The following is a 24,197-nucleotide window of genomic DNA, read 5'->3' as shown; positions in this document are numbered from 1 at the left end:
TGTGCTGCTTGGTCCTCGTCAGCCTGTGGCAAACCAGAGTCACTTGACAAGTGGGACCCTCGGCTGAGAAACTGCTCCCATCGGATAGGCCTGCGGGCAAACCTGCAGGACATCTTCTTGATTAATGATTGATGGGGGGACCCAGCTCACCGTGGGTGGGGCCACCCCTGGGTACTACAAGAAAGCAGGCTGAGCCAGCCAGCCAGTAAGCACTGTTCCTCATGGTCTCTGCTTCAGTTCAGGCTCCCAGGTTCCCGCCCTGGCTTCCCTCAACAACGGACTACAAAATGTAAGATGAAGTCAGCGCTTCATCGTTGACCAAGTTGCTTCTGGTCAGGGTTTTCTCAGAGCAACAGAAAGGTAACTAGGACACTAGGCTAAGCCTTTTTCCCAGCTGAGCTACAATCCCAGCTGGTGGCCAGAGCTGCCTAAGAACGTGGTCCCCAGACTTGTGCCTTGTTAGGGCACCCATCCCAGGAGTCTCTGGGCCCTGGCCTGTTCTTTGTAACCAGGCTTTCCAGGACAGCTGGGAGGAGTGCTGGCTGGTAACAGGAAATCTATACTGTTTTCCTTCTTGATCTCCCAATCACTGAGAAACTGGCCAGTTCTGGGAACTGCCTGTGTGGTTCTCTATGGCTCTTATTAGGAAGTTCATGCTTCAGTCACAGGCTGTAAGGCTTAGCAAGAACTGGCCACAAGATGATCTTAAGCCAGGTCATAGAGGGCGAGCATAGAGTCAGCTCGGAACACCCGCCCTCAAGTCAACGCGTGCGGCTCCCGGCTTTCAGACAGGGCCAATTTCAGATTAGCCCAGCAAGTGATTATTAGGAGAAACAGGCCACTTACACGGAGGCCTCAGAGTGACAAAAACAACAAATCTGGAAAACGGGGCTCAGGCACCAAGGAGAGACCTTGGTGGAGTGCTGGGCAGTTCAGTTCTCTGAACGTTCTTGGCAGATAGAGGGGCCGGCGCCTTTCGGCCGCCACGGAGGGGAGAGTAAGAGGAAATGCGACAGAGCATGCGGTGCCAAAAATGATCACGGAAAGCTGCAGCATCAACGCTGTGAACCGGAGCGTCGTGGGGCAGGGACGCAGATGGATCAGGCAGATCCAGAGTGCGCTGCAGAGGCCTCAGACGTTTAAAAGCGTGCCGATCAGGAACGGAGGTTTTTACCCACGTGCGTGTCAGCCGTGCATTGCACCGTCCAGGGGTAGACACACAGGAGAGTTGCTCAGAGACCGTCTGGGCTCCTGAGCTGGAGTGCCCTGCCGATAACAAGCCGCAAAGCAAAGCTGAAGCAGAGGCCTTCCTAAAGGGCTAAGTCTGAGTGACAGTGGCTGGGGAGATGCCTTCACTGGGTAAGTGCTTCCTCGCAAGAGAGAGTTTGATCCCTAGCACCCACTTAAACAGCCATCGCCAAGGAGTTTGAGGCAGGAGGATCCCGGGGCTTACTGGCCAGACAGCCCCGCCTACTTGGTGAGTTCCAGGAAACTGACAACTCCCGTCTCAAAAACCACGGTGGAAGAAGGTGCCTGAGAAGTGACATCTGGAGGCTCGCCTCCGGCTGCCACATGCAGTGCACGCATGTGAGCACACAACACGTGGACACACATATGCCCACATAGAGTTGGGTACTGGGAAAAGTTCCAGCTACATGTTTGAAGAAGCACAACCAGGAAGGAAAGAGAATGTTAAATTCCATGGCCAGTCTTGCTAAAATGCATGGGAAAATCAAATTAAGACGACAGAGGAATGAAATTTCAGTTTACTAGAAAAGAAAGATGGACATGATTGACAGGACAACAGAAGCAGCGAGGATGTAGAACTCAGCTGCCTAAGAGCATTGGCTGCTCTTTCAGAGGACCTGGGTTCAATTCCCAGGACCCCCAGGGCAGGTAAACCCATCTGTCACTCCAGCCCCAGGGGATCTGAGGCCCTCTCCTGACCGCCAGGCATGCAATGGTGCATGCACATACACGCAAGCAAAATACGTCTGAAATTTCTTGATAGAAGATAAAAATATAAGGCAGAGCTCATCATAAATTTAAAGAGATGACAAATGCCTAAAATCAAGAAAACTCTGTGTATTTAAAGACTTTCTGGTATTTCTGAGATGATTACTCCTTATCCATTTCTAACTAGCTGCTTTGTTTTCTTCACACAATGGCTCTATAACTCACCTTATTCCACAGAGACTCAAGATGATTCAGCCCATGTAATTGCATGATAATTTAAGAAATATCCCGCCATTTTTATACCCCATAAGGTGTGTGTGTGTGTGTGTGTGTGTGTGTGTGTGTGTGTGTGTAGGAGGGTAATGTCATTCATGGGGTGGGTTATGCCGTGTGTGGTGGTAATATCATCTGCAGGGTAATGTGTGTGTGTGTGTGTGTGGTAATATCATGTATGGGGGGTATGATAATGCGTGTGGAAGCTTGGTGGATTCCATGGCAGGCGAGGGTGACCGAGGGAGGGAGGACGACAAACATGGCAGGCAGACAGAGCTTAAGTGAGAAGTTTTATTAGGAAGGGAAAGGGGGGGGGAAGAGGAAAAGGTAAGGAGACAGAGAGACAGAAAGAGAACAGGAGAGAAGAGGGAGACAGGAAAAGTCCCGTCTGCCCCAGGGGAACAGTGGGAAAGAGCGGAAGTGGGTGGGGGTGGAGGGTCTTTCTTGTATAAGGGTCCTTTGCACCTTCATGCAAACTAGTAGTCGTGGAGCCCTGGGCTGACCAGGGCACAGCCTGAGTGCATTCTGCCAGGTGACAGGGGCAGGCCAGCATGATGCCTGACATTGGGCGGTAATGTCATACGTGGTGGTTAAGGCCATGTAGGGGTGGATAACTTCATGCAATCTTTAAGAGTTGGCAGACTTGGAAAAGCCCCTGTTAATCTTTTTGTTTTTTTGAAATACCTAAGTTGTAATTTTCAGGACGTTTCATGTTTTCTTTTCCTGTGGTTCGTGTTGAAATTCTTAGGACTGATGTTTAGTTAATTAGTCACGGGTGTCCCTGGGACAGTGGCTTACACCCTGGGTGTTGTCCTCTCATTCCTGTGAGGGTTGCAAGTGACAGCAGGGAAAATCTAAATGCTTTTGTTTCCCAGCCTGCTCTTCCTCGCATCTGGGCCGTCCAACGGTCCAGTCAGCATTGACCTCGTCTGCAGGAGCTGCTGTCCCTTGCATAACCTGAGATTTCTCATAGCTGGCCTGTGGGTATGGCATTCCTACTGACTGTGGTTCCCTGAAGTCACCCTTCTCTACACTCCCTGGGTTTCACGCATTCTAATGTTTTCAGTCCTTTCACGTGTAAACAATTCAGAGGGATGAGTGCTGTGTCCTTCACAAATGGACAGACGAGTCAGGAGTCTACCTCTGTTGACTTGTTTACTGGACTATTCTAGTGCATTTCCAAGTAGCAGTTAAAATGCCGTATTCAAGGGCCTTGAGAGACCACTCGGCAGTCAAGAGCACTGGCTGGTTTTCCAGAGAGGCGGGTTTGATTCCCAGTACCCACAGGGTGGCTCACAGCTGTCTGACTCCGGATCCAGAGGATCCAACGACCTGTTCTGGGGCCCACAGGCACCATGCACAGACATACATGCAGGCAAAACACTCACACTCTTAAAATAGTAACAAAAGCAGCTAAACCTTATTCAAGCTCTGTGAGAAGTGTCACTCACGTTAACAAGAAACACACAAAAAGGCCAGGGAGTAACTTTACATGCATGTATGCTGCTTGTATTAAAGTCCCGAAAGAGCGGGCTCAGTTTTGAAGAGTTTGTAAACAAGAAGGAACTCTGACGCTTACCATTTTCTGTTTGATGACACAGAATTTTCAGGCTGGATGCTTAGGGTGTTTGGTTCAAATCTGACTTCTCCTCTACCGCCCACATAATTCTGGTGCCGGGATGTGTGGGAGGTGTTTTTTATCTCAGTAGAACATATGCTGTTTGCATAGTTTGACACAGAGGACAGTGGAAATATTCCTGGAGGTCATACGAAGAAAACCTGTGCCGATACACCAGTGTCTGTAAACCACTTAGGAAGATCTCCATGCCGTAAGCTTCCCCGGCTAAGCCTTCCTTGTCCGGGGTCCTGCAAATTCTTGCAGTCACGTCAACTTGAATTGGCTCTAGGGGTTAAGGAATGATGAGCTGGAAAGAGACAATGGTCTTAACCCATTTGTGTCTTAAATGTCTTGTTTTTACAGATATGTTAACCGTTGGAAATGGTCCCCACCTGCTCCTGTTCTGAGTGATTTTCCCAGTAGGTGGCGCTACGTTGAGATGCTATGAAACTTTCAGAAGGTAGGGTCACCCTGGTGGTACTGAGTCTTTAGGGCCAGGCCTTGGAAAGCTGTGGCCCACCCCGTCCCAAGTTTGGGTCGTTCTCTGCTTACTGTCCCGTCTGTCGGCAGTAAGTGAACAGTCTCTTCTGTGGCACAACTGACAGGAGCTTCTGGAGCTTGGAGACCAAAGCAAGGATTTTCTCCCTTACTTTTTTTCTACTTTCCTTATTCCATTTTTTGATCTGTGTTTATGGTGTGTGTACGTGTGCGTGTGCATGTGTGTGTGTGTGTGTGTGTATATATGCATGCGCACATGTCTGCACATGTGGGGACGCACTTGCTGGTGCATTTGATTGAAGGCCTGAGGTTGAGGTAGAGGATTGATCGGTCGTGATCACCCTTCCACTGAGTGATATGGCTGGTCTCACCAGCCTGCTTGCTCTGGGGACACCCCCCAGCCCCCCACCCCATCTCTGCCTCAGAAAGCTGGACCGCCTGGTAGGCCACCACACCCACTGGGAATTTATAAGGATTCTGGGAACCTGAACTCCAGTTCATGCTCCCCCCCCCACTCTAACCCCTGAGCCGTCTATCTCCCTGGGCCCCTTGGGTCGTCCTGACAGGCATGTTGTTCAGTTGTGTGACCAAGGCATCCGTGAACACGCATCATCCGGCAAGCACAGAAGGCCCACTCTGGGTCAGGAGGGTGTGGTAGTTAGGCACTGTGAACCTCCCGTTCGACATGCTCCCTGCAGCCTGGCCTGGGCCTCCACTGTCTTCCCAGCCCTGCCTTTGAATCCTGACCTTTACCTCCCGTGTCTCTCAGTTGATTTAAATTTGCTCCTAAGATTTAAATATCCCGTTGCAAATGTTACTGCTCCCGTCTGGAAGAGCACCCGCAGGCTCCTGTTTTGAATGCTGGATCTCCACTTGGGGCTGATATTGTGTGAGGCAACCATCAGGAGCCGGTAGCAACTGAGGTCAGATCATGCCACACCTCTGCTCAGCCGGGGCGGGCTCCTGCAGTGTCGGGAACGGCCAGACAGTTTGCTTCTGTGTTGATGCAGCTTGGACCATATCCTCCAGGTGTCCCCACAGCCCTGCAGAGGAGCCTTGTTTGATCTCTGTTTTAAAACTCTCTCTCTCTCTCTCTCTCTCTCTCTCTCTCTCTCTCTCTCTCTCTCTCTCTCTCTCTCTCTCTCTCTCTCTCTCTCTCTCTCCCTGAGAAAGGCCACGAGAGGACACTCAACAGAAGGCAAGGATTCTAAAGAGAACAGCAGGAGTGAACTTCTGACGGGGACTTCCAAGCGTCTAAGCAGCTTGTTATTGGAAAGAATCATCTTCTGGTGAATCGAACCACCGGAGCACCTAGCTCTGAATTATGGCAACCCCCCCCCAGGATGGATCAGGGTCATCGTGGCATAAATAGCACACTGACACATCATACCATGCTTTTTTTCTTCTCTCCTATGTATTTATTTTGGTTTTTGGAGACAGGGTCTCTCTAAACTCACACTGTAGACCAGGCCGGTCTCAGATTCACAGAGATCCATCTGCCTCTGCCTCTGCCTCCCGAATGTGGGGAATAAAGGTTGGTGCTACCACGCCAATTTTTTTGTTTGTCTGTTTTAGGGTCTTCTGTGTAGCTCTGACTGGCCTGGAACTTGATGCATAGACCAGGCTAGTATCCATCTTGGTTAGATAAGAGTAGGTGTTCTGGTGTGGCAAATGAGCTTAGCACTGCAATAGTATTATGGGAATAACAGAAGTAGATATAATATGCCATATAGTAAATGAGTGTGTAAGGAAGCCAGTGCCAACCTTTTCAAGAAGTTGAAGAAGGCAAATGAGATGATAATTCCGGAGCTCAGAGACAGCTCCGGAGTAAAGAGAGCTGGCTGCTTAGGAACCAGCTCCATTTCTAGCACCCACATGGTGGCTAACATTGACCCATAACTCCATTTCCAGGGCATCTGATACCCTCTTCTGACACCAGACACTTCTGCGGTGTACAGACTGACGTGAAGGGACATAAACCATCCGATGCCAGGCCATGTGGCGCACACCTTTAATCCCAGAGCTTGGGAGGCAGAGGCAGGCGCATCTCTGAATTTGAGGCCAGCCATGTCTGCAAAGCTCTCTGATCACATAGGTAGACTTTGCTGATTCAAGTCCCGGGTTCTGCGGGGACTCAGAATGTGGTGTAGCTTAGCAAGGACAGGAAGGAGACCATGGCTAGAATAAAAGCATTGGAGTGCAGGGAAATGTCCAGGAATTTTTCCTCCATTCTTAGATGCCCCAGAATAAAACTGCTAAAAGTTATGACCATTTGCCCCCGAAGTCGCTCCCTTTGCTAGTCTTTTGCTGTTGTTTTGAGATCTTGTCTTGATATGTATCTCTAGATAGTCTGGAATGTACTGTTAGCCCGGACTGGCTTTGAACTCATGGGAATCCTGCCTCAGCCTTCTGAGTGGAGGAACTCAAGGCTTGTGCCACCACATTCAATTAACAGAGTCACTTTAATTTTCAAGAACAGGGGTCCTGGATCGCTCCACACAAAGTTCAGGGTGCTGTGCTGGGTACTCTGTATACTGTGTGAAATGTAATTGTCTCTGTCTTTCTGACATTCTGTGTCTGCCTCTGTCTCTCTGTCTCTGTGTCTGTCTCTGTCTGTCTGTCTGTCTCTCTCTCTCACACACACACTCACACACACACACACGTTATGTTGTTGGAAGGGGGTCAAAACTGAAATCTATGCAGAACACCCAGCATGGGAGCCATGCACACTGGGTTGGGACTCAGAAAGGCCACCTCTCCTACTGCCCAGAAACCAGAAGGCCCAAACGAAAACCCCAGGAAGGCCCCTCTCGTCTGGTTCCCACCCGCCCCCCAGCTCGTGGTTAGCTTCCGTCCCCTATGAGCAGACCACAAACCTGCAACCGCTAGTTTTTTTTTTTTCTTTGCTGGGCACAGTCATCTTGACTTCGCAATTTAAAAACTGCCAGGCAGGTGAAGGAGGACGCGCTATGCCTCTACATGCCTGGTGCGAACATAGCAACCGTGTGTCTTAGTCCTTAGTGCTACCTTAATCCTGAAGTAGCAAAAGTGGCTGGTCCATGGAAGCCTACCAGGGTCTGCCCAGACCCCCGAATGAGTGACGAAGGACGAACTAGCCTGGCAGATACATTCTTGGGACGCCTTTCGTGGTTTCTGCTCACAACCTCCTCTTGCCCCTCCTCCCCCATCAGAGTTCACCCTCGGAGTCACCCCGCCTCCCCCGCCCTCCTACTGGACCAGACAACGCCCCGCTACCGAGGGGACTCCGTAGCGTCCCTGCCCCCTGGCGCCACTGGGCTGCGGAGGCAGTGAGAGTGGTCCAGGTGCAGCCTCGCCGGGAAGAAACTCCCCCCATCGCCGGCGACCCGCGCTGGGACAGGGAAGCCACCAACCCAAGCCCTCGGGTGCTTCTCGCCCGATCTCCTTGAGAGTGGCTGGGGGACCCCAATGGCTGTGCCGTGCCGGCACCCCGTCCCCACCCACCCGGCCTCTCCTCCCGTGGGTGGGCTTCGGGGCTGCCATGTGACTTCCACGAAGCACGGGGCCCCTAGCGGAAAAAGAGCGACTTGGGTGGGATCCGGGACCCCGAGGTGCGGCGAGAGGGCGGGGAGAGGAGGAAGCGGGGGCGGGGTGGGAGCAGGGGGCGGGGACGGGACGGGACGGGACGGGGCGCGCGGGCGTGGGGAGGCGGGAGGGCGCCGCGGAGCCGGGAGAGCGGGAAGCGGCGGAGCGGGGCGGGGCGGCAGGTGCGGGGATGCGGGCGGAGCGCGGGTAGCAGAAGCCCGCGTTCAGGGCGCCCCGTGCGGTGAGCGCGCGGCATGTCGCAAGGGCCCCCAGCGGGCAGCGTCCTGCAGAGGAGTGTGGCAGCGCCTGGGAACCAGCCGCAGGTAGTGGACGCGGGGCCGGGTGCGGGGAAGGGAGGGGAGGGCGAGGGAGAGGGCCCCGCTCAACCCGCCTCGGGGGCCTGGGAAGGATGCAGTCCAAGCCGACTCGCCGGCACCGGGCACGTGGGTCCGCGTGCTGCTGGGGGCCACTGCGTCCTTGCCCACTGCCCACGCTGGAGGGAGAGGGCCAGAGCTGCCATACTGGGAATTCAGCCCAAAGGGGCGGTTCGTCCCTGCATCCAACCCCACCCGCTAAGGTCAGCGTGGGGACCGAGGGACAGGTCAGCCTGCCGGTGTGGGGCTGTGCCTCTAGTGGGTAGACTCCACCCCCCAGCGCGGGTGGAAACTCCTGGCCCCCATCCGATCAGCCCCTTCTGCTGTCCCCAACTTTCGCAGCTGCACCACAAGAAGCTGAGTTAGATGTTGGAACCTTCTTGGCTAAAGCAACTAGCTGATTTTATCTTAGTCCCCCCCCCCAATTCTATGCTTGACATGTCGTGTCCTGGGGAGACTCCAAAGTCTGAGCCACGCAGGTGGAGGAGCCTTGTACCATTTCCTTCGCCTCTCCGAGCCTCAGTTTCCCTATCTATAAGTTGAACCCTATAGCATCAACTCCCTGATGGTTTTTTTTTTTTTTTTGCACCGATTATTTGAGCTGTGTAGGACTTGTGTCTCCATGTAAGATTTCTGCGGAGTGGGCAGGTGTGATCATCTGTGACAGGTGATAGGTCCAGTTTACAGGGATGGATCTTGAGGACAGGAGGCACGCTGTCCCTTGCCCCCAGACTTGTTGGCTTTGGAAAATAAAGGGGTCAAAATCTTACATCACGGGCCAGCCTCAGCAGCTGGAACTGATCACAGTTGGGGGCAGCTAACAGAGTTCTGAGTACGTGGCAGGTTCCTAGTCAATACATACATTGGAAGGATGGGTGAATTGCGTTTGTAGGAGGATCTGTGAGAGTGTAGCGCTACACTTCTGTCGTTTGTACGGCCCATCCACCTGGATGTTTATCAAGGCTCTTTGGATTGCTGGGCCTGTAATTGCAGGCCTATAATCCCAGAGCTAGGGAGGCAGGGGGATTGTTCAGGGCCAACCTGGGTTACATAAAATTCTGTTAAAACAAGCAAACAAACAAAACAAGACCGCTTCTAGAAGACATATTTTGGCCCCCTCCTGTGTTCTCCTGAACCGCATCTCCATGACACGCCCTTTGTGTGCAAGCTGTCTATTCTTACCTGAGCTGGGGGTTACACCCTGAGCCTATCTCTGAGTTCCCTCCCCTTCTAGACGTCTTTTGGACTTAATCTTGAAGGCTATTTTTTCTTCTTCCTCCATGGTTCTAATGCATTTCTGGGAAGCTAACCTTTTCCACTGAATACGTTCTCACCATGGTAGGAGCATTTTTCTGCCTGCCTGTTTCTCGCCACCTCATGAAGAACTTTTGGATATTTGGTTAAGGACTTTCAAGACACATCACAAACTTGCATTTGGAATAACCCTGACCTCTGAAAGAGAATGTCAGCCAAGCATTGTTCAAGTGAGCATGTCTGTCATTGGCGTTCCGCGCACTGGGAGAATTGTGTAGCTGCAGTTAGTAATCAATGCATGATTATGGTCCGCACGGTTTCAGAAGGGCTTGCCAGTGTGCGGTAGAATAAAGGCTGGCCCAGCAAGTTCCAGAGAGTGGCTACCCTGGCCTTTCCCTGTCTCAGATGAGCAGTGACAGCACAGCTCTTCCAGGCAAACGCCCTGTGGGGTGGAGGTTTGCAAACGTTGGGTTTGGAGGCTGGGAAACCTGAGTTCCACTTCCCGCTCACCCCACGCTGGCCGCGGTACCTGGAGAACTTCCCTAACCTGAGTTTCTTATTCCTGTCTCTTGGTATTTTTGTTTTTTTTGTGGTACTGGGTATGGAACTCAGGGCCTAACGTATCCCACACAAACGTGACACCCCTAGGCTGCACCCCAGCCCCTTATTCCTCATTTTAAAATGACAATCTCACTGTATGTTTCTCAGGATGGACGGGCGGGGTGGAGATGGACTTGAGGTGAAGGCCCAGAATGGTCGGGGACACCCCTCAACAAGGGCCAGCCGCATGCCACCAGTGTCGTGGGGGGGCGCCGTCCACAGCAGCAGAAGGGACGGTGGAGCTCGGTGAGCAGAGATGAGAGGACTGAGCGCTGTCCCTTTGCCACATGTCACCCCCAGAGCCCCGAGGATGATGACAGGAAGGTTCGCAGGAGAGAGAAAAACCGGGTTGCTGCTCAGAGAAGCCGGAAGAAGCAGACCCAGAAAGCTGACAAGCTCCATGAGGTGAGGCTGTGGTCAGGGCGGGACCGCCTTCAGGGACAGCCATCCTGTGCCCCAGGGAGGGGCCGGGGTGATGACATCACCATCGTGACGTCATCGCCATGCTCCTCACGGTTCTACACGGTTGACTGTGCTGGGTCTGGTTTGCTTCTTTATTCACTGGCCTCTTCCCTTCAGCCCTCGCCTCTGGTGCTTCCCACACTGCGTTTTCTCTCACTAAAGGGTCACACATCAGCTGAGAGTTGTGGCGCCTGCGCCATGAGCAAGTCTAACATATCGGGCAAAAGACAAGACGTCCTGCCGTTTGTGCTGAGAGAGAGAGAGAGAGAGAGAGAGAGAGAGAGAGAGAGAGAGAGAGCAAGTAAGTGTGTGTGCGCGTGTGCGCACTTATCTTTATTGCAAGGAGGGAGCTGTCTTATATACAGACTTACAGCACAGTGGAGAAACCCCAGGTGTAAGAGTTCGTGTTTTCATAATTAGAAGTTGATGCCAGTGGGGCAAGGCCAGGGCTGTAAGCCAGGACTAGAACACAGGATGCACCTATGCTTATTGGCTGACAAGCCACTCACAGAGACCCCGTGGGGGCTGGGGCCCCCTTCTTTATATATAAATTAGCGCCTGTCTCAGGTGACTAGGACATTAACACCCACCTTACCTGTCAATGGAGAAGTCACCCAGGCGGCATGACCCTCCTGTCTTAGGTTGGCTGGCATCCCCTTAGTCTCAACCATCATTGACTGCCTAATCTTTCTATAGGTTCAACCACATTTGAGCTGAAGGTTTCTCTGTGGCCCTTGAGTGACAAATTGTTCCTGGGCTTGTCTAGTGCCGAGGTGCCTTAGCCAAATGAAGCATATGATAATAAGTCCTATGACTACAAGGCCCAGAAATAGGGACCCAGCTCATTCCATTCTTTGAATTAAATGGCCTGCCATGTAAACAAGAGAAATATGCATATCACAAAATTGGCCTTAAATTTGTATCAATAAATGAAAATCCATTCCAATGCAAAGTATTCATTTCTATATAATCCCCTTTTTTTCCTTTAAAAAGAGATTGGTTGTGATCACTAATTATTTATAACCAATCCTGTTTAAATGAAAACATTTATAAACGATATTTGGGAACGTGGGCGTCATTCTCTCCAAACTGCTTCCTGCTATTTGGGGGTTGCTGGAATATCATGGGGATCCTAAGAAAACCCAGAAATCCTGGCTGTGGTCGTCTGCAAGGCCGCCTTGTCCCAGCTGTTTCTGAAGGCTGGATCACCCGGGCCACTGCTTCATCAAAACATGTTAGTCTGGAAGGAACCCACAGCTTTTCATTTTCTTTGGAAACACAAATAACATCTCTTTTCCAAGGTAGCATATCCTCATACTTAAGTTTTAAAATATGTAAGTTGGGTAAATTCAGCAGCATTGATAATCAAATATCTTTTAGCAGTTGTTGCTCCTTCCACAGCAATTAAACAATTCAAAGACAACACAATAGCATACAGTGTCCAGACTCTGTGTATTTTCCATCTTTATGTGGCTTTTTTATTTATCTATTTATTATTGTTACTCTATTTCTCTTACTCTTTTCCTTTGATGAGACAGGGTTTCTCTGTTTACTTTTGCCTGTCCTGGAATTCATTCCGTACATCAGGCTAATACCAGTACCTTGTTTCTTTCTTAGAAGCTGAAGTACCCATTTTCAATTCACCCTCATAAATCCTTTCCTGCTGGCCAGCCTCCGAGGGCGATCTCTCAGGGTCTTCTCTCTTTCCCAATCTCACTGGGGCCTCCACTTGTGGCACCTGCACCATGAGCAAGTCTAATGTATTGGGTGCAAGTCTGGAGATTTAAATGAAAGACGAGACGTTCAGTCATTTGTGCTAAGAGAGAGAGAGTTTGTGTGTGTGTGTGTGTGTGTGTGTGTGTGTGTGTGTGTGTGTTGCAATTGCAAGAGGGAGCAGATATATATTTACAGCGCAGTGGGAAAACTCCAGGTGTAAGAATTCATGTTTTCATAATTAGAGGTTGATGCCAGTGGGGCAACGTGGGGGCTGTAAGCCAGGACGAGAACACAGGATGCACCTGTGGTTATTGGCTGACAAGCAACTTACAGAGACCCTGTGGGGCCTGGGGCCCAACAGGGAGTGGTGGCATATACCTGTTCTCAGCACTTGGGGGTGGTGGGGGATGGAGGCAGTTTAAAGCTGGTTTGAACTAGGGAAAGACTGTCTTAAGAAATGACAATAATAATAGTAAAAAGTAAAGTTCTGGGGAAGGTGTTCAGTAGAGGGCTTGCCTGGTATGCACAGAGATGTCCTGGGTTTTAGTCTGAACCTCAGCACTCGGGTGTAGAGGCTGACAGTCAGAAGGTCAAGGTCAGCATCACCACACACACACACACACACACACACACACACACACACACTTTACTGGGGGTGATAATACACGCCTTTAATCCCAGCACTCAGGAGGCAAAGGCAGGCAGATCTCTGTGAGTTTGCAGCCAGCCTGGTCTACAGAGTGAGTTCCAGGCCAGTTAGAGCTTTATAGTGAAACCCTGTCTCAAAAAGGAACATAAATGTATATAAATGAATGAATGAATGAATGAATGAAGCTAGGTGAGGTGTCACTTGTGCTGATGAGGAGTTCAAGGCCATTTTTGGCAACGCAGCAAGTTTGAGGTCCAGCCTAGGCTACATGAGACCCTCAATCAATCAAAAATAAAAATTGAAACTAAACAAAATGTCTCTTTGTGCTTTTAATTCCCTTTCAAATTCTTGCCTCATCCTGCATGTATGGTTTGAATGAAAATGGCTCCTATTGTCTCATACTTTAGAATGCTCAGTATGGAAGTTGGTGGAACTGTTTGGGAAGGATTAGGAGGTGTGGCCTCGTTGGAGGAGGTGTGCCACTGGGGGTGGACTGTGAGATTTCGAAAGCCCACACCTTCCCCGTTTAGCTCTCTCCCTCTCTGCCTTGTGCCTGTGGATCAAATGTAAACTCTCAGCTACTGCCTGCTGTCAAGCTGTTCTACCTCTGGTTTTTGTTTGTTTTGGTATAATCTGTTTTTGAGACAGTCTCACTATGTAGCCTATAGAGTCTCCGTCCTGCCTCAGTCTGCCGAGTACTGTGATGACAGGCGTGTACCACCTTTCTCTTCCTCCCCCTCCCCCCCTCCTCCTCCTTCCTTTTTTGTTTTGTTTTTCAAGACAGGGTTTCTCTGAGTAGCCCTGGCTGTCCTAGAACTCGCTCTGTAGACCAGGCTGGCCTAGAACTCACAGAGACCCACCTGCCTCTGCCTCCTAAGTGCTGGGATTAAAGGTGTGTGCCATCAACACCACCGCCACCACCACCACCCTGCAGCATTTGTATTTTTCTCAAAGGTTGCCGTTGATCAAGGATTGATACTCCGCTGCTTTCTCATCCTGTGGTGGGACGTTTCTCCACTAACCCGTCCTCCCGTCAGCGTTAGCAATCCATGCATTGCTTACAGGCAGGCCGAGTGCTCGGTCAGGACCTCGCTTTTGCTTAGGCGTCCCCTGGGGTTCTGCTGCATGCGCTTTCGTGGCCGAATGTGGTCTGTTCACCGAGACTTTCTCTTCTCGCCACCTCCACGTGGTAGCTCATGGCGCTTAACCACCTTGCTTATCTCTCCCATCAGCAGCCTGTATCTAGCCTGCTTTCTCTGTCACCGAATACCACAGATCGGGCCATCGATAAAGAAGAGAATGTTGGCTCAGGGCCTGGAGGCTTAGGAGTTTCAAAAATGGTACCACATCTACTTGGTGTCTGCACGGCACTTAGTGAGGGCTTCGTGCTCTGTACATAGTGGGGACTTTGTGCTCTGCACCTAGGAAGGAGAATTTTGTGCTCTGCACCTAGTGAGGGCTTTGTGCTCTGCACCTAGTGAGGGCTTTGTGCTCTGCACCTAGTGAGGGCTTTGTGCTCTGCACCTAGTGAGGGCTTTGTGCTCTGCACCTAGTGAGGTCTTTGTGCTATGTGGTCATACAGTGGAGGGCATGAAGGCCGGACAGCAAACAAGTCAGAGAACTTGGCTTGTGTAAACAGCCACTCCCATCATAGCCCAATCACCAGTTAATGACATAATCTACTCATGAGAGCATAGCATCTGTGACTTGTCGCCCCAAGGTCCTCCCTCCCAGTATTGCTGTCTGGGGACTGAGTTTTCAGGCCAGCCCGTTGGGGGGACACATTCAGCCATTGCAATGCCACGATTGTGCTTTCATTGACTGGTATGTGTAAACCCACACAGTCCCACAGCCAGCACTGGGAGCCAACTACGGACCCAACGACACCTGTGGGAAATCCTTCACGGTTACCTCGCAGCCTCCTTCCGTAGGATGCTACAGCTATGGGAAATCTGTGTTTTATGTTGGGCATCCTGGAGGTGAGGCCTGTAAAAAGAGGGGTAGACAGTCTTGTCACGGAGATCCGGTGCATAGGGTGCGGGCACTTAGCACATAAAGCCCAGGGGACCTGGGACTCCCAGGGCACACATTCAGGTTGAGGAAAGAACGCAGTGTGTGGAGACCTCTCACCTGGTGAGAAGCCAGCTGTGGGCTTGGGAAACAGCCGCCTGGTAGCTGAGACTGCCTGACTCCGTGTGGGGAGTGGCCCATGACCCGAGCGCCTCCCTGTCCTCTCCTCTCCCGGTCCCCAAGTGCAGAGTAGAACCCTGAATGTCACAGTGGCTCTGGTTGTGGGCTTTTCTTCAGCGAATGTCACAGAGGGGAGTGTTTGGGACAAGAATGTTCACAGTGGCCGTCCATTCTGTGCCCCTCGCTTACGCCAGATGCCCCTTAGCCCAAGATACCCCGGCCTCTCGCTTTTGTGAGTTCCTCAGCTGCTTCCCTCTCCCCCTCTGGGCCAAACTGAGGGACTCCTAGGAGTTTTCCTCAAGGCCGAGGTTGCTAAAAAGTGTCCTTGACCCTCAGAGTTCAGTGTTGACACTTTTTGCTGGGCTTGGATCTGCGTTTCTGTCGGGGCAGCATTAGGCTGAGTCTACTCTCCCAGATGGGAGCCACGATGGAGCTGCAGGGTGCCTGTGCCGCGCTGGCTGAGAAATGAGCCAGACGTGACCAAGCACCCAAAGATGTCAGACCGAGAAAAGAGTTTTGAGTCAGACGAGGGTGAGAGCAATGCCAGCCTTGGGAGCCTTGAATGTCACAAACTGACAAGTGGCTTGGGCAATGTGGGGTTGTGGTGAGTGTTGTCATGGGGCTGTCAAATCTTGCCTGTTCGGGAAGAACACTGGTGACAGCACACACGGTTTGGAAACTGATTATGACACTAATTTGTAGGACTCTTGCTGGTGGCACTTTTTCAAATGGGAGCCCTCTTCGTTTAGGGCTTAGGACAGGCCAACTGTAGAGTCCTGAGATCTCAACTCTTGCGACTACTGTGGGGAAGTCCGGGCCCACACTGCCGAAAGAAGGCACAGTTGGTGATGCATGAGTGTTGGGGTTGACCGTGACACTGGAGATGGGGTCTCAGGCCTCCGGGCTTCTCCGAGTTTAGCTGTCTCACTTGTGAGACGGGTCCTCTGTGTGACCGTGTCCTGAGACCTCTGCTTACTCCTGTCCATCACACCATTTATTCTATCCATCCTCATGTGTCCTCTGCCTCAAATGAGCCTGGCCCTACAGACCGCAGAAAGACCTCTCAGCCTCAGCACGACCGACCGGCACTGGACCTCGTTGCTGGGTGTGGGTGGGGCTGGGCAGGACCTTGAAGGATGCTGAGCAGGACTCCTGGCTTTGCCCCCTGGGTGCAAGACCACCGCCCACTCATCAGCAACACACACTAAGATGCTCTGTCTGAGGACCGCTGCTCTATTACAGCTTAATTTGTCTACTGTGCACATTTGAGTGTGCATGTGCCGTGGCATGGGTGTGGAGTCAGGGGGTGCTGGGGGTCAGAGGGCATCTGGAGGTCAGAGGGCACCTGCGCGAGTCGATTCTCATCCTAGGTTATTCTGAGGCAGGGTCGTGTGTCACCCAGGCCGGCATCAGACTGAGGTTGACCTTGAACTTCTGATCCTCCTGCCTCCTGAGCGTTAGGATTACAGGGGGACTGAACTCTGGTTTCACGGGTGCTTGCGCGTTGAGGCTCACCTGATGTTTGCAGCAGCTCTGCCGCCCATGTTTGAGGGTCCTGCTTTGAGGGTGTGACTTAGATATTGGGGGCTGTCGGGTAGAACAGCGCCCTCAGATGCTCCGTTTGCCAAGAAGCCCCAACTCCCTCGGCAGTCAACTGACTTTGAACTAGCAAGCCTGTTTTGACGTGTCGGTGGTGGACCTGAACCGGTGACCTCTTGATCTGCAGTCAGATGCTCCACCACTGAGCTCTGGTCCCTCTTCCTTTTTTTTTTTTTTTTTTTTTTTTGGCTAGGTTAAGTCTAGTCCTCTCTCCTCCCTGAGAGATGGTTACATTCTTTGCTCTTTGCTCCTACTTGGTGTTCGATGGCCTCGGCCTCCCCTCCCAGAGCCTCTTAGTTATAAGATTAATCCCGCCTGATTGTTTTTACTGCTTCTCTTTTTATTTTTCCCTCCGATTCCACCCGATCAGTAAAAGTCCCTCTTCTGACTTAAGAATAAAACTTAAATCCCAGGAAAGAAAGTCCCTGTGGGTGACAGGCAGGGACCAGTGGGGAGGCTTGGGGCACAGGCAAGGATGGGGCGGAGCAAAGTGCCCGGCACACGTGGTGATGAAATCCATCATTTTGCACAATGCATGTATGTGGAAAGAGAAAGGGAGGGGCACCTGCTGACACCTGGCCCCCCCTGGAGGTGGCAGGTGCCCCGAGGACTCTGGTGGCCTTCAGTGGTCTGGGGAAACAGCAGAGCCTCAGGGTGGGGTCAGGCTGGTTCCCTGCTAAGCCTAGAGACGAAGCTCAGAAGTTCCAGACTTCTTGCTGCAGACTCAGGAACCACAGAAAGGTGGTTTGGAGCATGGAGTCGAATGAGAACTGAAAACCCAGCGAAACAGCTCACTGGGACTGTTCATAGCTGCATCTGTGTCATGCACAGGTGCAGGGCCCCAGATCTGGATGCCAGGACTCCAGCTGGTTAGAGGTCAGAGGACACAGGAGCCAGAGGCCGTCGCAAGGAGGGCCGCTGCACTGGCATACCAACCCAGGACAGCCGACCGGAAGGAGGAAGCGACGGCTGCTGCCCCGGAGAGAATTCTGGAGAGGCCTTCCTGAGATGGCCTCTGCCGGGGGCCCCGGGAGGGAGAAAGGTCTAAAGGTTTCTAGGAAGAAAACAGACCACACAGCTTAGTGGTTGCTAGCACACCGGTTGGACCACACGAGCCAGTTCAGAAGAGGGTGACGGAAGTTCCTGGGGCTCGCATTTCTGACCTTTAGGGAGAGACATTACTGTAAGTGAGATCCAATAGTGTCTGTCTGAATAGAGAACTCAGAACGAGAAATGTGAGACCTGTGCGCGCTGTGATCCCAGGGAAGCCTTCCTGGAGGTGGTGAGCTCATGCTAAGCAGCTCACAGAGAAATGGAAAGCAGGTCGGGTTGAGGGGAGCCGCGCAGACTAAGCTGAGGATGCATGCGTGTGTCGGCGGCTCTGAGGCCAGGCGTCTTAGCTGATATTTGCTAAAAACATTAGTAATTGAGAAGGTGTGATGGGGGATGAGGCGGGGCCCTCAGCACAGCAAGTGCCCGGGATGCTTGAGTCACAGTCGAACCAAACAAGCCAAGCTAGGCATGAGTGCAAGTGGCAGCTCTGCAAGGCTGAAAGACACCCCAGCCCGGACAAGCTGCTGACGGGCTGTGGGCTGTGGCCTGGATTAAGAGGGAGAAGGGTTACCCCAATTCCCGCATGTCGTGAGGTCATGTGACAGCATGTATCCTTGAGCTGGCCACGTGGAGATTCAAAATGAACACGGTGGGATTCAGTGGTCGCAGGAAGCCCTGTCTTCAGGCTCTAATAGTCACTCGAGGGGTGACAGCAACTCCTGCACTTGGAGCTTGGCTTTCTGCACACTCGGGGAAGTCTCCTGTGGCTTAGGTCCAACATGAGGGAGGACCATCCACGCATCAACCCCCTTGCACACTGCATTCCGAGAGTAACATCTCAGCGAGTCTGGCAACTTGGAGTGTATGCCAGGGGTGGTGGCCTGGAGGGCAGAGGGGCTAGCAGTCCTTCACAAGGAACTTAGAGAACTCGAGACATTTAGGCTCAGGGAACATCTAAGGGGGAGGGATGAGTGTGTCGCCCATCATTTCAGGAGCTGAGGTTGCCAAGTACTGAGTTCTTCCTGTGTGGTTCCGTTAGGTTGAGCCCAGCTCAATGGGTGGATGTGAAGTTTTCTATCACTGCAAAGAGAACAGAGTATCGCAGAAATGGCAGGGACTGTCCCTTGAAGAGGGGGGTGCCCAACCCAAGACGGATGTGTGAGCCAGCTCTGCATGTTAAAAGTTCCTCCACAGTTTGGGGGGATGACAAAGAGCTCTTGGTCCCTTCCAGTTCTGAGCCTCTTCACCCTGATGCAGCAGACACAGCAAAGAGTGCTGTAAGGGACAGCAAGCTTCCATGCATTTATCAGTGCAGCCAAGGGCATGCTTCCATGCATTTATCAGTGCAGCCAAGGGCATGCTTCCATGCATTTATGGGTGCAGCCAAGGGCATGCAGCATTTATCAGTGCAGCCAAGGGCATGTGTCCATGCATTTATCAGTGCAGCCAAGGGCATGCATCCATGCATTTATCAGTGCAGCCAAGGGCATGTGTCCATGCATTTATCGGTGCAGCCAAGGGCATGCATCCATGCATTTATCGGTGCAGCCAAGGGCATGTGTCCATGCATTTATCGGTGCAGCCAAGGGCATGCATCCATGCATTTATGGGTGCAGCCAAGGGCATGCATCCATGCATGTATCAGTGCAGCCAAGACATGCTGTTCCAGGTACTGCTCTTGGTATTGGGGTGGCCATGAACCCATCAGAGACCTTCAAAAAGCAGGTCAGTGTTGGGAATGAGAGCTGATGCAAACGGTAAGAGGGACCACTCTGGAGTGATGGGGATGAGAGCAGATGCTTTGTCTATCAACACAGATGTACATACACGTCTGTCACTACTCCCTGAATTACAGACACTTCATGTAGACATGTTTCATGATACTCTAGTAGCATTGATTCAGAAAGGAAAGCTGTACTATTAGGACCATTTCATTCTTTTGGGGAGACAGAGCTCCTAAGCCAGAAAACACCAAGGTATTTTTTTTTACCATGGGGCACATCTGAAACCCTAGTACATAGGAAGTGGGCAGGAACATAACAAGCTTGGAGCTAGCCTGAGACACGCAGTGAGCACCAGGCTAGCCTGGGATACTTAGTGAGACCCTGCCTCAAAATAAAACAAAAGGGAAGAGTCTTCTGCAGCCCAGGCTAGCCTTGAATTCTTGACCCTCCTGCCTCTCCCTCCCAAGTGCTGGGGCCGCTGTCATGCACCTCCATGCCCGCTCTACCTCTCCCCTCTCTCTCACAGGAGTATGAGTGCCTGGAGCAGGAGAATGCAGCGCTGCGCAGGGAGATCTCGAAGCTGAAAGAGGAGCTGCGGCACCTGAGCGAGGCTCTCAAGGAGCACGAGAGGATGTGCCCCCTGCTGCTCTGCCCTATGAACTTTGTGCAGGTGCGACCAGACCCGGTGGCCAGCTGTCTGCCACGGTGACACCACAGCTCACTCCTCTTTCATCCAGCTCGGAACCTTGGTTTGCACACCCAAGAGTTTCCCTACACACCTGTGTCCAGGAGTACCCGTGGCTGTGCCCCAGCTAGGCGCTCTGGGCCAGCCTGGGCTCGGCGTGTACTCCGGGGGCACCTGTCCACAAACCCTAGGGTGGTGGATCCAGAAGGGGCTCCCCCACAGGAGCTGCCTGAAGGAGTCGCTCCTCACCCACCTTGGCAGCTAGCCAGTCCTGCCCTGAGGCAGGATCTTTCCGTCTGGAATTTGGATAATAAAGATAGTTACCGAGTTTCCTTTGTCCAGCTTCCTGTGGTGGAGACTACAGAGTCCCTCCTCTGGGAAGGTCACTCTGCTGCAGGTAGGTCCCTCCCCTGTTTGTCTCCCTGACAGCCACACCCATAGAGACGGGGAAGTACCCCTGTCTATGGCAGAGCATAAGGTAGTGGGATTTCCTTCGCCACCAAGGCTTCCAATAAGTCTTTGACCCAGTTTGGTCCCAGTGGTCAAGCTGGCTGTGACTCACACCTGTCTCGAGTATTACCCAGCCTTCTATCTGACCCCACTCACCCCATTTCAGCCACAGAATCTTGTTATTGTTTTTATTTTATTTTATTTTTTGAGACAGGATCTTACTCTGTGGCCCAGGCTGGTTTGGAACTCACAGAGATTCCCCTGCTGTAGCCTTTTAAGTACTGGGATTACTCCCTACTGGTGGCATGTTTTTTCTTTTCGTTTCTTTCCTTTACAAAAATAATTATTTTTATTTTGTGTATATTCCTGAGTGCATGTCTGTGCACATACAGAAACCAACACTGTGACGTGTTAATAGCAGGAGTCCTCAGAGGTCAGAAGAGGGTGTCGGATCCCCTGGAACTGGAGTTTACGGGCAGTTGTGAGCCACCACGTGCGTTCTGGAAACTGAACTTGGGTCCTCTGCAATAGCAGCCAGTGCTTTTCACTGTCGGGGTCATCTCCCCAGCCCTGAGAATTTTCTGTTCCTGGGTGGGCCTCCCAACTGCTCAGCTTGCACACTCTGTAAGTCAGAACAGGGTCAGTGGACAGACTGCCTCCCCGCCCCCATCCCTAAGTGCCTACTCTTCTTGTGGAAGCGCAGTGCCAAGGAAGCCTTGGAAAGGCCCAGGAGAGCAGCCTCCACACCCTTACATCTTCCTTGGCCCTTCAACGTTGAGGAAGGTGGAGTCTTGTTTGTCTTGCTTTTCAAGACAGGGTTTCTCTGTGTAGCCCTGGCCGTCCTAGATAGAACTCATTCTGTAGACCAGGCTGACCTGGAACTCGCAGATCTGCCTGCCTCCGCCTCTCAGCACTAGGAGTAGAGGCATGCCCCGCCACCACCAGGCTAGGCAGAGGCATCTTACAAGGGGAACAAGAAGTGGGCACAGAAAGGGAAAGACTTTGTTGTGAGTGTAGACACTAAAGAAGAAAAATGAAAGAAGAAAAAAAGGGAAGAGAGAGGCTAGGCTGGCCAGATCACGCCGTCGGCGAAGTGCCCTGAGTTCCAGGGCTCAGCATCTGTGTAAGTGGAAAAAGCCAGGCACCTGTGGAGCGCGCCTTTGACCTCAGCTCTGCCGAGCAGAGGCAGGTAGGCCCTGGAGCTCAGCGGTTCATAGGCTGGCTCAACGGGTGAGCGCTGCGTTTAGTGGGAAACGCTGTCTGGGAGGCAGAGAAGAAAGCGAAGGAAGAAGGAATGGGGTAGAGGCCATGATCAGTGGAGAAGACACCCAGTGCGGAATTCTCCCCTCGACATGCATGGAAGCCTAGGGGCTGGTGCTCACGGACACGTCTACCATACACACGCTAGCAAAAGCAAACGTTGGAGAGGAAGAAAAAGCAATGAGAAAAGAGAATAGATTGTGGCCCTTCCTAGGCAAAGGGCTTGGCAATGGCTGCTTCTGCAACACCCCTGTCCTGGGAGGCACCCACTCCCCTTGTCTCTAACATGCAAGGGCTAAAGTCGCATAGTTCATTTATGAGGTCTAAGAGGTCTAGTGTTGGAAGGTGGGTTTATGTCTGCTGGGAAAACCAGAGTCAGGTGTGTTTTTAAATACAAGAGATGTTGAAGTCATCCCATCTACCCTTCAGCTTGCAGATGAGGGTTTCGGGCACAAGAAGAGGAAGTCACTAGTTCAAGAGTGCTCCCTGTCGGGTGCATAGGTCATAGGTCAGGAGTGCTCTTGTCGGGTGCATAGGTCAGGAGTGCTCCCTGTCAGGTGTCTATAGTCAGGCCACGGGCAGCTGGCTCCTGTTCCTGGAGTCTGAATGTGGTGTGTTGTTCTGGCAGCAGAATGCTGGCCGGGGACTGTGGTTGAGGATAACCCGCCTGTGAGGGGTGGACTCGTAGCCCCAGGGGCAATCTACAAATTGTTGTTTCCTAAATGTCCCAGACCCACCCACTTAGTTCCAATGTGCAAATTGCTCTTTCTGCTGCCAATAACTGTATTCTAATTAGCTTCTGGATTCTTGAGACTTCCTCTCCTGCAGTAGTGAATTCACGGTGGTTGGGCTTGAACTTGAGGAGCACGGCCTGTGCCTGTTCCCTAAGCAGTGCTGCCATAGGCAGGGAACGCAGACAAGGACAGCCCAAGGTGCCGGGGACTGAATTTCCTCTGAGACAGCAGGACAGACATTCTGAAAACCAAACAGTCACCCAGCTACCTCCACTCTGAAGATGTGAAAGTCCTGTATGGCATCTAGGAGAGATGAGGGACAGGGGACGGGCTGAGGATCTGAGGACAGGAATCACCCAGCTGTCTTCACTGCTGCTGTGGCCGAGGCAGCCTCTGAGGCCTCAGGAGGGTTTGCCGGGCTTGGGGGAGGGGAGGCTGCTGAGCAAGGTCCCCAAGGCAAAGAAAGTGTCAGAGAGGGAGGAAGCTGGCCCCTCACACCCACGCAGCCACAGTGTTTCCTGTCCGAAATCTTGCTTCACTTTGCCAGCTTAGCCTTGAACAGCTTAGGGTTGTCAGGGCTCAATTAGGGCCCAGTTTTGACCTGGAACCTCGTTAGGAGCAATGACTCAACTGGGACAGGAAAGCGAAAGACTTGAAACACCCCCCACTTTCTCTTCCCCGTGATGGGGTCTTTCTCTGCAGCTCTGGGGGCATTTACCGACAGGAGGCTGTAGGCTTTGCCCCAGCTAGAGCTGAGAGAAGAGGGGCAGCCCCAGGACTCTATGTGCTGCCTTCCCTCTACATACTAGAGGTCCTGGCGGGGTCGTCCGTGCCTCACAAGAAGGCATTTGAAGGCATTTAAGGGGGGGGGAGGAAGGGGGAGAGAGGAAGAGAGGGGCAGAGAGGAGAGAGGGGGAGAGGGCAGAGGGAGGGAGATAGTGGTGTTTCAAGTGCTCTGACCTGTGCCTCCCTTCCCCCCTCCCCACCGGGGCGGCCGGGCTGAAGCTGCTGGAAGCCCTCAGAAAGGCAGCACAACTTGTAGCGGAGCAGTCAAGGCCAGAATGTCAGTACTACAGGATGTCAGTATTGCAGGGGTGCTTACTTAGACAGTACTGCAGGGGTGCTTAGACAGTACAGCAGGGGTGCTTAGACAGTACAGCAGGGGTGCTTAGACAGTACTGCAGGGGTGCTTAGACAGTACTGCAGGGGTGCTTAGACAGTACTGCAGGGGTGCTTAGACAGTACTGCAGGGGTGCTTAGAGGCAGCCACCTCTCAGGACGGCCCGATCAGAAGCCACACCTCTGCCACACTTTAACACGGCCAGTTAGACAGGGTCTAGAATCTTCTCGGAGGCAAACCTCTGTCCCTGTCAGTGAGGAACGTTCTAGACTGGATTAACCGAGGTGGGAGAACCCATCTGAAGTGTGGCAGCGAGAGCCCATGGGCTAGGATCCCAGGCTGACCACCGGCACTCATCTCTGCTCCCTGACGCAGACGACATGTGTCCCGCTGCCCCGCCTTCCGCAGCAACCCCTCC

At 52.3% G+C, this 24,197-nt stretch overlaps 1 protein-coding gene and 1 long non-coding RNA gene across 2 annotated transcripts; both read left to right on the top strand.

Annotated features, from left to right (window-relative positions):
• The first annotated feature begins 544 nt into the window (after positions 1-544).
• LOC110343333 lies at positions 545-5,922 on the top strand. The gene is made up of 3 exons (XR_002385585.2): positions 545-1,359; positions 4,211-4,307; positions 5,519-5,922. It is a non-coding gene; the product is annotated as an uncharacterized LOC110343333 (long non-coding RNA).
• Positions 5,923-8,062: 2,140 nt separating this feature from the next.
• Batf3 (basic leucine zipper ATF-like transcription factor 3) lies at positions 8,063-20,543 on the top strand. Its single transcript, XM_005082878.4, has 3 exons — positions 8,063-8,232; positions 10,438-10,542; positions 20,057-20,543. The coding sequence occupies exons 1-3, from the start codon at positions 8,164-8,166 to the stop codon at positions 20,237-20,239; spliced, it is 357 nt and encodes a 118-aa protein (XP_005082935.1). The 5' UTR covers positions 8,063-8,163; the 3' UTR covers positions 20,240-20,543.
• Positions 20,544-24,197: the final 3,654 nt, after the last annotated feature.

This window comes from Mesocricetus auratus, unplaced genomic scaffold (genome assembly GCF_017639785.1).
Source record: "Mesocricetus auratus isolate SY011 unplaced genomic scaffold, BCM_Maur_2.0 Super-Scaffold_100676, whole genome shotgun sequence".
Taxonomy (NCBI): Eukaryota; Metazoa; Chordata; class Mammalia; order Rodentia; family Cricetidae; genus Mesocricetus; species Mesocricetus auratus.
The sequence above is the reverse complement of the archived record's forward strand: the minus strand, read 5'-3'. Positions and strand labels throughout refer to the sequence as shown.

What these genes read in the sequence shown, in the direction of transcription:
- Batf3 (XM_005082878.4), top strand. Translation starts at nt 8,164, where the DNA reads ATGTCGCAAGGGCCCCCAGCGGGCAGCGTCCTGCAGAGGAGTGTGGCA. An exon ending in CGCCTGGGAACCAGCCGCAG is followed by an intron (nt 8,233 to 10,437) that starts GTAGTGGACGCG and finishes TGTCACCCCCAG; the next exon opens with AGCCCCGAGGATGATGACAG. An exon ending in AAGCTGACAAGCTCCATGAG is followed by an intron (nt 10,543 to 20,056) that starts GTGAGGCTGTGG and finishes TCTCTCTCACAG; the next exon opens with GAGTATGAGTGCCTGGAGCA.